General features: G+C 37.2%; 6 protein-coding genes across 6 annotated transcripts; 3 read left to right on the top strand and 3 right to left on the bottom strand.

Annotated features, from left to right (window-relative positions):
• Window positions 1-268: 268 nt before the first annotated feature.
• Window positions 269-1,738, bottom strand: HGT18 (Hgt18p; the record flags this gene model as incomplete). Its single annotated transcript, XM_062953019.1, has 1 exon — window positions 269-1,738. The coding sequence occupies one exon, from the start codon at window positions 1,736-1,738 to the stop codon at window positions 269-271; it is 1,470 nt and encodes a 489-aa protein (XP_062809863.1).
• Window positions 1,739-1,883: 145 nt separating this feature from the next.
• Window positions 1,884-3,314, bottom strand: ZCF11 (Zcf11p; the record flags this gene model as incomplete). The annotated part of the gene is made up of 1 exon (XM_062953018.1): window positions 1,884-3,314. One exon carries the CDS (start codon window positions 3,312-3,314, stop codon window positions 1,884-1,886), a length of 1,431 nt encoding a protein of 476 aa, XP_062809862.1.
• A 1,101-nt stretch (window positions 3,315-4,415) lies between these two features.
• Window positions 4,416-5,507, top strand: ARC1 (Arc1p; the record flags this gene model as incomplete). Its single annotated transcript, XM_062953017.1, has 1 exon — window positions 4,416-5,507. One exon carries the CDS (start codon window positions 4,416-4,418, stop codon window positions 5,505-5,507), a length of 1,092 nt encoding a protein of 363 aa, XP_062809861.1.
• A 132-nt stretch (window positions 5,508-5,639) lies between these two features.
• Window positions 5,640-6,797, top strand: PRCAT00003113001 (ribosome dissociation factor; the record flags this gene model as incomplete). The annotated part of the gene is made up of 1 exon (XM_062953016.1): window positions 5,640-6,797. One exon carries the CDS (start codon window positions 5,640-5,642, stop codon window positions 6,795-6,797), a length of 1,158 nt encoding a protein of 385 aa, XP_062809860.1.
• Window positions 6,798-6,837: 40 nt separating this feature from the next.
• On the bottom strand, window positions 6,838-7,425 carry PRCAT00003112001 (uncharacterized protein; the record flags this gene model as incomplete). The annotated part of the gene is made up of 1 exon (XM_062953015.1): window positions 6,838-7,425. The coding sequence occupies one exon, from the start codon at window positions 7,423-7,425 to the stop codon at window positions 6,838-6,840; it is 588 nt and encodes a 195-aa protein (XP_062809859.1).
• A 1,078-nt stretch (window positions 7,426-8,503) lies between these two features.
• Window positions 8,504-11,761, top strand: SMC5 (DNA repair ATPase; the record flags this gene model as incomplete). The annotated part of the gene is made up of 1 exon (XM_062953014.1): window positions 8,504-11,761. The coding sequence occupies one exon, from the start codon at window positions 8,504-8,506 to the stop codon at window positions 11,759-11,761; it is 3,258 nt and encodes a 1,085-aa protein (XP_062809858.1).
• Window positions 11,762-13,333: the final 1,572 nt, after the last annotated feature.

Here is a 13,333-nt window from a genome sequence, read left to right as displayed (position 1 = left end):
TTGCTAATTTAGATTATCGATATACTTCTATACAACAAGAAAAATTTCAACTATATTTTAAGTAGTTAGAGCGCTCTATTTTTTCATGAATGGGCCGAGAGTAGAATTTGCGTTACACAAAAACTTTTTTTTATTGATCGTACACACTACTTGAGCCCTAGTTTGGATCATGTGATGCAATTGTCGTTAGCTATCAGGCTATATAAAGGAAATATAACTTAAGATTACATACATGTAGATCAGATTTGATCTTGAAAACTTATCATGATTAGTTCCCTTCTTCAGTCCCCCATACCTCATCGTAAGAAGTCTTTCCTTTAGTCTCTGGAATGTAAAACTTTACGAAAAGGTAAGCCACAGCACACATTCCTGTAAAAATAAAGTAAACACTTCCACCTATCCATGAATTCTTTAGAATCGGAAACAAAAATCCAACAATAAAGGTAGCCAACCAATTCATGGTGGTTCCCCAACTTTGGGCAGTTGCTTTTGCCTTTGGTTTTGTAAGCTCTCCAACGAGAAAGAAAGGAATTGGACCCATACCTATGGCGAAAAAGGCAATATATGTGAACATTCCGATAATAGAAAATACAGAGCTTGCACTTATTATACCAATACCCATCAATATAGTAGATACACCCATCATGAATGTTGAACTCAAGAGCAAAGGTTTACGGCCTAGCTTTTCAACTAAAGAAGCGGAAGCAAAAGTTACGACAACGTTAACGATGGATATCAAGCAGTTAACAAATATGGCATGATCAGGAAATATCGAAGTCAATACTGCTACTCCGTAAAATATAATAGAATTAATTCCACAGAACTGCTGAAGCACGAGGATTCCAGTACCAGCTATTCTTGACTTTTTGTGCTCAGGAGATTTTAAGTATGTTTCCAATGTAACTGCTGCTTCACCGGAGCTCACAGATTCACCGTCTTCCCTTAATAGACTTTCACCTTCGACGTCTGAGTTATTATTGCTGTGTTCGTTACTCCAACTATTCACTTCATTCCTTGAATCCGTGTAATCACCTCCTCTCAATTTATGCAAAGAAATATATGCTTGGTTACTATGTCCATTATGGAAGAGCCACATTGGCGATTCATCAACATAGAAGGCCGCTAAAACGAAATCAAGTAGAGCAAGGACGGACCCGCTCAATAATAAAAGCCTCCATCTATTATCAGTACACCACTTCAATGCTAATCCTTGTGTCACCAAAATACCCACATTAACAGAAACCTGGTTCATGGTTCCAAGAAAGCCCTTAAAAGCAACCGGTGCGATTTCTTGAATAAATACAGGGGTTATTACCAATGCAGCACCAGCTCCAAGACCCGCTATGAGCCTTCCTATAAGAATAGAAGCATAGTTGTTACTCAATCCATTTAGTGTGGAACCAACAAAAAAGATCACACAATATAGCAATGTTGTTTTTTTTCTGCCAATTTTGTTTGCAATTGATCCCACATATACAGATCCAATTAACCCCCCTATACTAAAAATTGAAGTGACTAATCCGACTTGCTGAGGATCTAAAGGAATACATTGCTTGAACCCGTGTCTTCCAAAGAAAGAATCGGCATATGGAGTTCTTTCAGGTTTAGAAATCCGGCATGACATTATCAACTCTGGAGAATTCAATTCTGCCATATGATAGCCAAACTGAAAAGCACCAAGACATATGATTATAATGGCAAAAATCAATTTACCTGTAAGATTATCTGAAGATGACATTATCAGAAAATTTAGCTAATCTATTAAAATAAATGCTGATTTTATTGTTTATTATACACTTATCAGCTGATTTTAGACGAGGATGATATCGCACTCTATTTTATGCGATATAATATTAAATGTGTAATATACAAGTCTTAAGTATTCAAACTATAGGTAAAAAGTTGCCAATAATCATCATTGGAATACCAAAAACGTCTCTTTTTAAAGTCCATATGCATCCAGTTCTAATCTTGATATCATTCTTTGGAGTTAAAAGGGTACATTCTGTCATTGTAGCACCCAAAAAATCACCAAAAGCAATTCGCAGAAAGAGCTGGAAATATTCTACCACTGATTTGTCGTCAAGAAGTTCCACTATAAACTTTCGTTCTTTACCCATAAGATCATTCTTGGACCAGCCAGTTAATATGCAAAATTCGGTACCTACGTAAGCTATTTCGCCCGTTCTTCTCCACACAATTGTAGGAGTTCCGCTTACTTTTATGAAGTTGTCGTAGGTCAATAACGTTCTTTGAAAGCACTGTTCCATGAAAATGAGATCTCCCTCCTTTAGTGAATTAGTACATGCTATGAAAGAGGGCCGGTATGCTGCCATTGATTCTGCCATGTGAACTAACATCTCTCTTGGAAATCTTTTTCTCAAGTACGAAATTAAAGAATGATATCCTGGAGTGTACGAGAATGGCTTATTCACTTTAGCATAAATTTCTTCTGGTTCCTTGAATGTATATTCCTGGGGGGTATAATTGCTTTCATCTGTGATGATTCCTATTGTAAACAGCAAAGCCAGTTTCGAAAACCTTTCATGATATACAGCTGGATCTGCGGCCCTCATTGCCTCAATTGCTAGTAAAACATCCGGAAATGTTTGAACATGGTCTGATTCAGAGGGCCCGAGAAAGAATTGATTTATAGTTTCATCACATTTAGGATACGGTGAGCTATCATAAATGCTACCTTTAATTAATCTGTCATTTGGGCCAGAAACATTACCTGATGAGCTGGCCTGATCTGGGAAATAAGATATGGATTTTGATTGATAGTCCAGTTGCTGTGGAATGGATGCATGATGTGACATATTATGAGGAGAGAGCATTGGAGATAGTACTGAATTTGGTGAGGTATCACTAGATGACAAATGATCATTTAAAATATTTGATAATTGTGAGTACTCAAGGTCTGCAGCAGAGGAGAGAAAATTAGTACGTCTGCTTCGAGCACCATTGGTTCCTATATCTGGAGGCGGCGCCTGAGATTGAGCTATAGGTAATTGTCTTGGTTCCTGCGCAATAGTATTCTGAGTCACTGAATCTTGTTGATCGTAGTTCAAAATGCCCGAATTGTTTTGGGGAAAGAAACGATTTATAGAAGGAAAGGGTGCTTGATTCTCCATATTTCTTTCGAAATTCTTGTCATTACTCAAATCGCTTTCTAAATTCTGCAGTGGATTTGATAAAATATTTGTGGGTACATCGGCGAGATATTTCTTTCTTTTCCTTGGAGCGTCTTCACAGGTATCCTGTAAGCCCCTTTGAACACATCTTTTACAAGGTCGTCCAGTATCACATGTCATATGCGCTTTGTGACAGTGATTACATGCTCTCGTGGTTTTCTTTCGTTTCTGTGTTTGTTAGAATGACTAAATCATAACTTTAAAAAAATTGTATATATGTATACTTACTGGCTTGACTGTATTCGATGAATTAGTTTTTGGTGATTCCAGGTACTTATTTACGTTACTCATGATACCACAATCATCAAGAGCACGCTTTTTAAAGACTTCTACTTTTTGATTCTCGATAGACAGGGCCAGGACTTCTCATGGTTTTTCGATCACCACAAAATCGATGCAGGATATGCAAACCAAGATCTCATCAACACTCAACCAAAGGTGAAGTACACAAATAAAGTAAATTCAAGTAGATGTGCCCTCTAATTGTACTCTCAAATCCTTAGGTACCAGAGTAAAGTATTTTTGAAGAGAGAGCTACTCTTTTGAAGAATCATGTAGCGTTTAGTTTGTCCGTTTTGATCAAGAACACCATTCAAACAAAGAGATCAAGGACCCGGGATATCTTCTGAAGAAAACTTGAGACAACTTATGCAGTATGCTCATTTATTTGCTCATTTATTCCCTCGTTTGTGTTGTATAGCCATAATTCAACGGAATGACTGTTATTCTTATTATTGTGTAATAGCTTTTTTATATTTTTTTGCAACTTCCTTCAAAATATTCAGCTCTTATATATACCAGGAGATTTACAAAAAATAAAGTAGGAACATAAAGCCCAGATACGTAGGTCTGATCTAGTATAACCTTGTTACATTGGATTAGTAATTAGTAGCTTTTCTTGCTACTTGGGTTGAATTGACTTTTCAGTTGTACGACTTGGAATGTAGTCGATCATTGAGAATAAATAACAAAAGAAAAGAGAGAAACTTTTCAAAAGAGTAAGACACGTTACACATTCGTTACAAGATTTGGCACATAATCTGCCATGACATCATCAAGGGTTGTCTGCTCTTGAGTTCTCTATTTTAGTCAATTATTTTAAGCACGTGATGATTTTATACATATTTTTTTCAAGCTCCTTTTCCAGCTTTATTGTATGCTCATTATCTGTACTGGTGTAAAAAATTTGAGCTTAAATCAAAGTGATATTAAAGCGATATTATGGCAGACTTTATTGCTAGTTTTAATAAGCTTTCTCTTCAGGAGATAGCTGGAGCTTCGGAAAATTTATTTCCAGATTTGTCCGACGAAGAAAAAGCATTGGGATCACAGGCCCAAACTCTCTCAACGAAATTAGATGAAGAACATGCTGTAATTTCTTTAAATGATCATCTAAGGACTAAGACCTTTGTGTCAGGCAACCGTCCATCAAAATATGATTTGGTAGTTTTTCAAAAGGTGTTACCTGTTGCATCTAAATGGAAATCGCCAGAGGAGTGGGCAAACTTTAGACACATTTTACGTTGGGCAGATTTAGTACAAAATACGTTAGTCGAGGTTTCCCCAAGCGAAGTGTTGCAGATAAACTATGACATAGAAATCCCTAAGGAAGTTAAAGAGAAGAAGAAAGCCACCAAGGAAAACAAAGATGAAGCGCCAGCCATTCCAGCACCGAAATCAAAGAAGGGAGATTTGAATGAAGATGAGAAGAAGGCTATTGCAGAAGCCCAAAAGGCCAAGAAAGCTGCAAAAGCTAAAGCTAGAGCTGAGCAACAGGCGAAGCAGCAAGCAGAAGTTATTCCTCCAAATCCTTCCATGATCGATTTTAGAGTTGGTTTCATTCAGAAGGCCGTCAAGCATCCAAATGCTGATTCTTTGTATATGTCAACAATTGATATGGGAGACTCAGAGGGACCAAGAACAGTTTGCTCTGGTTTAGTCAAATACGTTCCGTTGGAAGATATGCAAGAAAGATATGTGATTTGTGTTGCTAACTTGAAGCCTGTTACCATGAGAGGTGTCAAATCTTGTGCTATGGTTCTATGCGCCTCCAAAGACGACACTATTGAGTTCGTCAATCCCCCAGCAGGATCTAAGCCTGGAGATAAGATCTTCTTTGAGGGTTACGATGGAACACCAGAGAAGCAATTGAACCCAAAGAAGAAAGTTTGGGAAACCCTTCAACCAAGATTTTCCACCACCGAGAACTTTGAAGTCACTTACACCGAAGAAGGTAAGGAGCCAAAGAGATTGGTCAACTCAAAGGGCGAATTATGTAAGAATTCAACCATCGCAAAAGCTGATGTTAAATAATCCTCTTCATGTTCATTTTGTAGCTCTTATAGAAAGTAATTAATGATTATGTAACTCGCGATAAGCATATTTTTGAGAGATGACTTAGTAAAAAGACGAAGAAAGACTGAGGTTTTTCTTATCATATTAAGGATGAAGCTCATCAGCCAGCATTTTGAAAAGGACAAGAGTGGATCAACTACAATTGTACCTGAGGATAAAGAAGATCTCTGGCAGTTGTATAACTTGCTTCAAAAGGGGGATGAAATCAAAATTTCGACTCATCGAAATGTAAAGAAAGTTAGTTCAGTTGGAGGTGGTGGCAAAGACAAAGGGAAGTCTGAGCGGAAGGTAATGACATTACATATGACTGTAGAGGATGTTGACTATATACCCTCTGATGAAGTTATGAGAATTAGAGGAAAGACCACCGAGGCACATGAGTTCGTTCCTCTTCATAGCTACCATACTGCTGAAGTTCAGCTTAACAAACCGCTTACTCTTTATAAAGACGATTGGGATGATATAGCATATGGGATTATAGTAAAAGCCTGCTCAATTGAAGACAAAGCAGAAGTGGGTGCGGTCGTCATGGAGGAAGGTGTTGCTCATTTATGTCTAATCACTGATAACATGACAGTATTGAGAAATAAGATTGAAAAATCGATTCCAAGGAAGAGAAGAGGTGAAGGGGGTGGAGGAGCTCATGACAAAGCTCTCCAAAAATTTTTCCAAATGGTCCTGTCAACATTATTGAGAAATTTTGACTTGATAAAATTGAAAGCAATCATTTTGGCTTCTCCTGGCTTCACGGCTGACTCATTATATAAATTCATACTAGCAGACGCTACCAAGGAAAATAACAAAACTGTCTTCCAAAACAAATCAAAATTTATTGTTGTGCATTCTTCCACAGGTTATCTTCAAGGCTTGGAGGAAGTATTAAAAGACCCCTCAATTCAACGAAAATTGAGTAATACAAAATTTGCTAGAGAAGCAGCAATTTTCGAACAATTTCAATCCGTTTTAAACGAGGATGACGATAGAGCATGGTATGGACCCGAAGAATGTGAAAGGGCGGTCAATCTCGGGGCTGTTAAATATCTCATGATTACTGATACATTATTTAAGAGTGACGATATTGTAGTTAGAAAACACTATATTGCTTTAACAGAAAAGGTGAGAGGACAAGGAGGGGAGGCATTGATATTCTCGAGCTTGCATGAATCCGGTGAACAATTAAACCAACTAACTGGTATTGCAGTTTTGCTTAAGTATCCTGTTCCAGATCTAGACGAGGAGGAAGATTAGATTTGTCTATTAATTAAATTTTTACTATATACACTTTCAATCAAGCTTCCAATTTAGAATCTTCTATTTTCCTTGGGTTTTTAATACCTAACCCATCTAAATACCAAATATGTCCACCTCTGACAAAAATTAATAGATCTTGGGATATCCCGAAACTTAACCCTAAAGCACATCCTTTTTTCATATAGCTTCTCATTTGGGTTCCGCTTAATCCTCGATACAAAGCATATACTGAGGATGAGATCGTTGCAGCAATAGTTGTATTCAAGAAGTCGATGGTGCCGTTTCTCACGTAAGAGTCAATGAACCATTCTAATCCAAAAAAACCAGTAACGGCTGTAGAGAACTTCAAGCCCAGCTTTACGCCCTCTTTACATCCATTTATTATCATAACATAGTTCTTTCTCTTATGATAAAAATACCAACCGCCCACATTTCTAGGTAACCTGTGTCCGTTTTCTGCCAAATATCGTAATGATGAAGTTTTTATGCCTTCGTAGAGGCCCGTCATACCACCAATCAATGCGCTCACACTAGCGACTGCCTTCATACGTTCCGCTGGCCGTAAATGAAACCTATCATTTGTAGAATCTATACTTGTATGATCTTTTGACATGGTATATGACATCTCTTAAGATTTTTTTTTTTCGGTTTTATCACGGTGTCTATATATGTTTTACATGAAGGTGCTCGTGGAGCTAACACTGAAAACTATAAAAAAAAAATTTCAATTCAAACATCTATTTAAAGCCAAACTACATCAAATATAACTTGAGGGTGACATGGATATGTGATCATATCGCTTTCAATTTTGCAGAATATTTTCGTTTCTCTCACACACAATCCTCTGATTTTTCAGTTCATTCCCTAAAATCAAATCAAGTAGTTATAATCCAACTTGAAGCATTACTGATCCAAAATTGATTTAACAAATTCAACATAATCTACATTACCATCTGAAGTGACATTGACTCCTTTCAATAACTCATCGACCTCAGAATCACTTAGTTTTTCACCAATTGAAGTCAAAATGTATCTTAACTCTCCAACCCCAATATATCCTGTCTGATCCTTGTCAAAGACTTGAAAACCTTTAATGTAATCTTCAGGCAAGCCCAATGGCTTAAATCCATCTGGCCTGTTGATGATCTTTTCATAAGTCTCATAATCGAATTCTTTACCTTTAACACCCTCTTGTAATTCAGAAATCTCTGCCAAAGTTGGATTTTGGCCCACAGCTCTAAGCAAATCACCTAAATGCTCTACTGGGATCTTTCCGGTTCCTTTCTTGTCAAAAAGTGCAAATGCGTCTTTATATGTCTTGGTATTTTGAGACTATATAAGGTTAGTATCACGAGTAATATTACGCATACACTGCTTCAAAATTTATTAGATATATAGCAGTAGCATGCTAAAAGACTATATGGCTTTAAATCAAACTTACCATTTTTATGCTTTCCTCTAATATTTCTTAATAACGTGTTCGTTGAGATTCTGTTGATCTGATCTTAAATGTAAACAACAAACAAAGAATACACAAAATCGTTACCCGCAACTATTTATTGATGTATTGATCTCTTCTTTAATTGAAGCTGATATATAAGGTAGTATCTTCACAACTTCAGACTTCTTATTTTAAATGGCGTTCTAGACTTCTCATATGAATTCAATGTCATAACATCAGTCTATCTAATAATATTAAAACAATGCCAGGTTTAGAAGTTGTAGGTGATTTTACAAAATACATACGACCCAGAGAAGATGATGATTCATCCAGTGCAAAGCGACGCCGATGCGACGATGAAAGATTCAAGCCAGGTTTCATTTTAAAGGTAAAGGTTGAGAATTTTACAACTTATACGTTTGCAGAATTTAATTTATCGCCATCATTGAATATGATCATAGGACCAAACGGTACTGGGAAGAGCACTCTTGTAGCCGCTATTTGCATAGGTCTTGGCGGAAAAATCGAGTTGATTAAGCGAAAGAACATCAAATCTATGATAAAGACTGGCCAGACGAGAAGTGTTGTTGAAATAACATTGAAGAATTTTGAAGGCGAGCCACCGGTCACGATACGACGAGAGTTCACGGAAAAAGAGACTAACTGGAGCATTAATGGAGAGAGCACCAACGAGAAGTCTATTCGGGGATTAAGAAGACGATTTAGTATTCAATTGGATAACCTTTGTCATTTTTTACCTCAAGAAAGAGTGGCTGAATTCGCAAGTTTGTCGCCGGAGAAGCTATTGCTAGAGACGGAAAGAACCCTCATGAATGGAGATTTATTAAAAAAGCATGAGGAGTTAATAGACCTAGATGAGTCGAACATAAACTTGAGCTCCAAGATTGGAAAATTGTCAGAGAGACTTGAGTTCTTGAAGAATGAAAGGGATGCCTTAGAAGGAGAGGCTAAAAAGTTTGAAGAATTTCAAGATAAAATGAAAGAGCTCGAACTTCACGAGAAATTAATACCTTACGCACAACTTGAGGACTTAAAATACCAGCGGAAGCACATTAAAAAACAAAGGGATGACTCGAAAAAAGCTTTAGAAAAGTTTTCAACGATGACTCGATCGATATACGAGCAGTTAAAAAAAGCAGAAAAGGAACTAGGAGATCAAGAAGAGAAGTCGAATGGTCTAATTTTGGTACAAAGAGATCTTACCTCGATAATCAATACTGAAAAAAGAGCCCTCTCCGATCATCATGAGAAAATTGAACAATTGCAATCAGCAGCAAGGGCCCTTTCAACACGAAAACTTGACAAAGCTAAGGAGCTTGATGCATTGAAAAAAAACTTGTTAGAGACTATCAAGAAAAAAGATGATTTACCGGTACCAACCGATAGTGACTTCGATAGCATCAAAGAAAAGAGAAACAGTACTCATGAAATTGTGAATAACTTGAAAGATAAGCTCGAACAAGTGAAAGACAAAGCGGTACCAATGAGGTCGGCCCTAAAGAGACTTAATGATCAAATTTCTGAGAAAATGAACGCATTAACAACCACTGACAAGATTTCTGTCTTACAACCAAATCCCAGGTATAAGAGCAAGCTACGCGACGATGCGTATGGCGGACACATAGCATTAAGAAGACAAAAGCACTTTCGTTACTTCGAGGCGCCGGTAATATCTTGCGAAGTTTCAGATAAAAGGTATGCAAAATATCTAGAAAAGGTGATCGACAATAATACTTTATTTGCAATCACTCTTACTTCACAAAATGACTACAAAGATGTCTCTGATTTCATTTTAAAACAGTATAATATTCCGATGAGAGTTATAAATGGAATTTCAAATCCTAGGATAAGCTCAGATAGAGAAGGAGTTAAGAGATTGGGATTTGACGGGCTCTTGTCAGATTTCGTGACAGGGCCAAGTGAAGTCCTAAGCATGCTATACACAAATTCGAAAATTGACTTAATTCCAGTTAGTATGAGTGGTCTTGATGAAAGTCAAATAGCATATTTAACTAAGCCAGACGAACAAGGAAAGATAAGGTTTCGAAGGTTCATTTCTGGTGAAACCTTATTCATTATTCATCAATCGCAGTACGGTTCTAGACAATATTTCTATTCGACAGAAAAAATAAATCCTGTATCATTCTATTTTGGAACTTCTGGACTAAGTCAACAGGCAAAGAATGACTTGGAGCTTCACGTCGAGGAGCTTAAGAGAAAAAAAAATGCAATTAAGGAGGAATACGAAGGTCTTCAGGATACCGCTAACAAAGTCAAGAGCAGTCTTGTAGAAGCATCAAACGAGTTGAATTCATGCAAAGGTTTGCTTGATCAATTTCAGCAGCAGAAAGCTCAAAGAACAAAAATAGAAGCTGTCATCGTTTCAAAAGAAGCGCAGATAGAAAAAGTGGAAACCCAAGCTAAGAAGGACTACACTGAAAAGATCAAGCAAATAGAAAATAAAATTAAAGAAAAATATTCAATCGCACCTTCTATAATGGGTAAATTGACTAATCTCGTTAGCAAACTTTCAAATATAGCCATTGAGTTGGGCCAAGAAAATGTATTGTCAGTACAGTTGAAAAATAGGGTCTTTTCGATCCAACAATTAACTTCTGAGCTTGAAGAGAGAAAGCAAATTTTAATTAATGCATACAATGAAGCGAAAAGAAAGTACGATGAGATTAAATTAAGCGATGCCGCGAACAAGATCAGACAACAGAGCCGGCAGTATTCTGTGGAAGAAAGGGAAGCTTTATCAAATTTAGTCAAGTCTTACATTGAAGAGGGTAGCTTCACTGAGGCTCTAATGAGAGAAAAAATACAACTTCTAGAAGATGAAAAGTCTTTGATGGCCACAGCAGATGGAAGCTCAATCGATAATTTGAGAAAGAAACTAACTGAAATCCAGAGACTTGAAAATGATATGCCAAACTTCATGCGTGAAAAAGCTGAAATTGACAGTCGAATTACCCACGTTAAGAATGAGTGGGAGCCGGAGTTATCAGATCTAGTTGATCGCATATCTTTGGCATTCAACAAAAAATTTACGAAAGTAGCAAGCGATGGAAGAGTTGAGTTAGCAAGGAATGACCGCTTTAAAGATTGGAAGCTACTTATACTAGTCAAATTCAGGCTAGAATCAGAGTTGAAGGTCTTGGACCATCAGTCACAATCTGGAGGTGAAAGGGCTGTATCCATTATATTCTTCATCATGTCCTTACAAGGATTGAGTCAAGCTCCTTTTAGGATAGTGGATGAGATAAATCAAGGAATGGATCCGAAAAATGAGAAGATGGCTCACAGATACTTGGTTCATACGGCATGCTTATCTCAGAGTTCGCAATACTTTTTGGTTACACCGAAGTTGCTAACTGGCCTATATTATCATCCTGATATGGTTGTTCATTGTATTTACACGGGTCCACTTTTAGATCCAGCCAATAAAAATTCACTGGAACCAGATTTTATGGACTTTAATAGATTAATTAGTACATAACTTTATACATTTTCTTAGCCTTTTTTTATACTCTGTTTCGCCTAGGATATTAATTAACAATGGAATAGTTAATCCAGATGCTCCGCCCGTTAATGCGAACCTCACTGATCTAAAAATGTCTTTCTTTTTGATACTAGGCATATCTTGTAAAATCTTAGAAACATTTTCATCAAACGTATCAGAAGGCAACTCCAACATTTTAGAAAGAATCTCCTTCGATTGTGGGAGAAGGAATGATTGGCTATCAGGATAGTCGGTGCCAAATATATAGGAATGGTCCAGCTTGATTTGTTCTAAATTATTCAAGCTTGGTCCCAAAATCTTGACAATTTCCTTCAAATAATCCTTGTCATATGCTCCGTGAGTAAATGATTTAAATTCCGGATAAAAATCCTCCACCAATCGTGTAAGTTTGTTTGGATCTTTAATTCTTTCATTTAAATGAAATTTATTGAAGTAGTGTAATTTGGAGTCATTCACCTTGGCATTACCTTTAGTAAGATTGTCTAGGGAAAATGCTTCAATCAACTCTTCCATCGTCATGGATTCTTGAATACTCACATTTGAAACTGATCTAGAAGGAGACCATCCAAACAAAGCTACAAAATTCACGATAGCTTCAGGCAATAATCCCCTATCTTTCAAGCTTAAGATATCCATGTCTCCTGATCTCTTCGATAGTTTTTTATCCTCTACACTAGTCAACAATGGAATGTGAACATAAATAGGTGGTTCCCAGCCAAAAGCTCTATACAATGCAACATGCTTTGGAGTAGAAGGCAACCATTCCTCCCCCCTAATGACATGTGTTATCTTCATCAAATGATCATCAACGACATTCGCAAAATGGTAGGTGGGTAAACCATCGGACTTCATGATAACGAAGTCATCATATCTTCGATCTTCATAATTGAACTGTGGTTGTAGGTTTAATTCACCATGAAGTAAATCTGTCATTCGCTCATACACGTCAGGAGATTTAAATCTCACTACGCTGCCTGGAGTTGGTGTTGTAGAATTAAAACAAGTTCTGTCATAAGTAACAGTTGTCGGGGGTTTGAGCTGGCTAGCCGTCTCTCTCAAATGATTAAGGCGTTCCTTTGAGCAGCTACAGTAGTATGCATAGCCATTTGAAATCAAAATCTCGGCATATTTCTTATAAATGTCCATTCTTTCGGATTGTCTATACGGTCCGTAGGGACCACCCTTATTGGGACCCTCATCTATGTCAATACCACACCAAGCCAATGTCTCATATATATTAGCTTCCGCACCCTTTACAAGCCGTTTCTGATCCGTGTCTTCAAGTCTTAGAACAAACGTCCCCTTGGTACTTTTTGCCAATAAATAGTTGTAAAGCGCTGTTCTTAAAGATCCTAAATGTAAGAACCCAGTAGGCGATGGCGCAAACCTAGTCCTTGCAGGTTTCACGGGATGAACATGTGTTTTTGTGAGATTTATGCTTTGTTTCCGTTTAAGACTGAATTTCGAAGAATACCACCTTCTTGATGTTACTGATTGTAGTCGTAACATGATGGAGGAATTTGGCAGTAAAAGAAAAAAACCAATTCT

Source organism: Priceomyces carsonii, assembly GCF_900007245.1.
Source record: "Priceomyces carsonii strain CBS4050 genome assembly, scaffold: Debaryomyces_carsonii_scaffold_3, whole genome shotgun sequence".
Taxonomy (NCBI): domain Eukaryota; kingdom Fungi; phylum Ascomycota; class Pichiomycetes; order Serinales; family Debaryomycetaceae; genus Priceomyces; species Priceomyces carsonii.
Note: the sequence above shows the minus strand (reverse complement) of the source record. Positions and strands in the feature narration are given on the sequence as shown.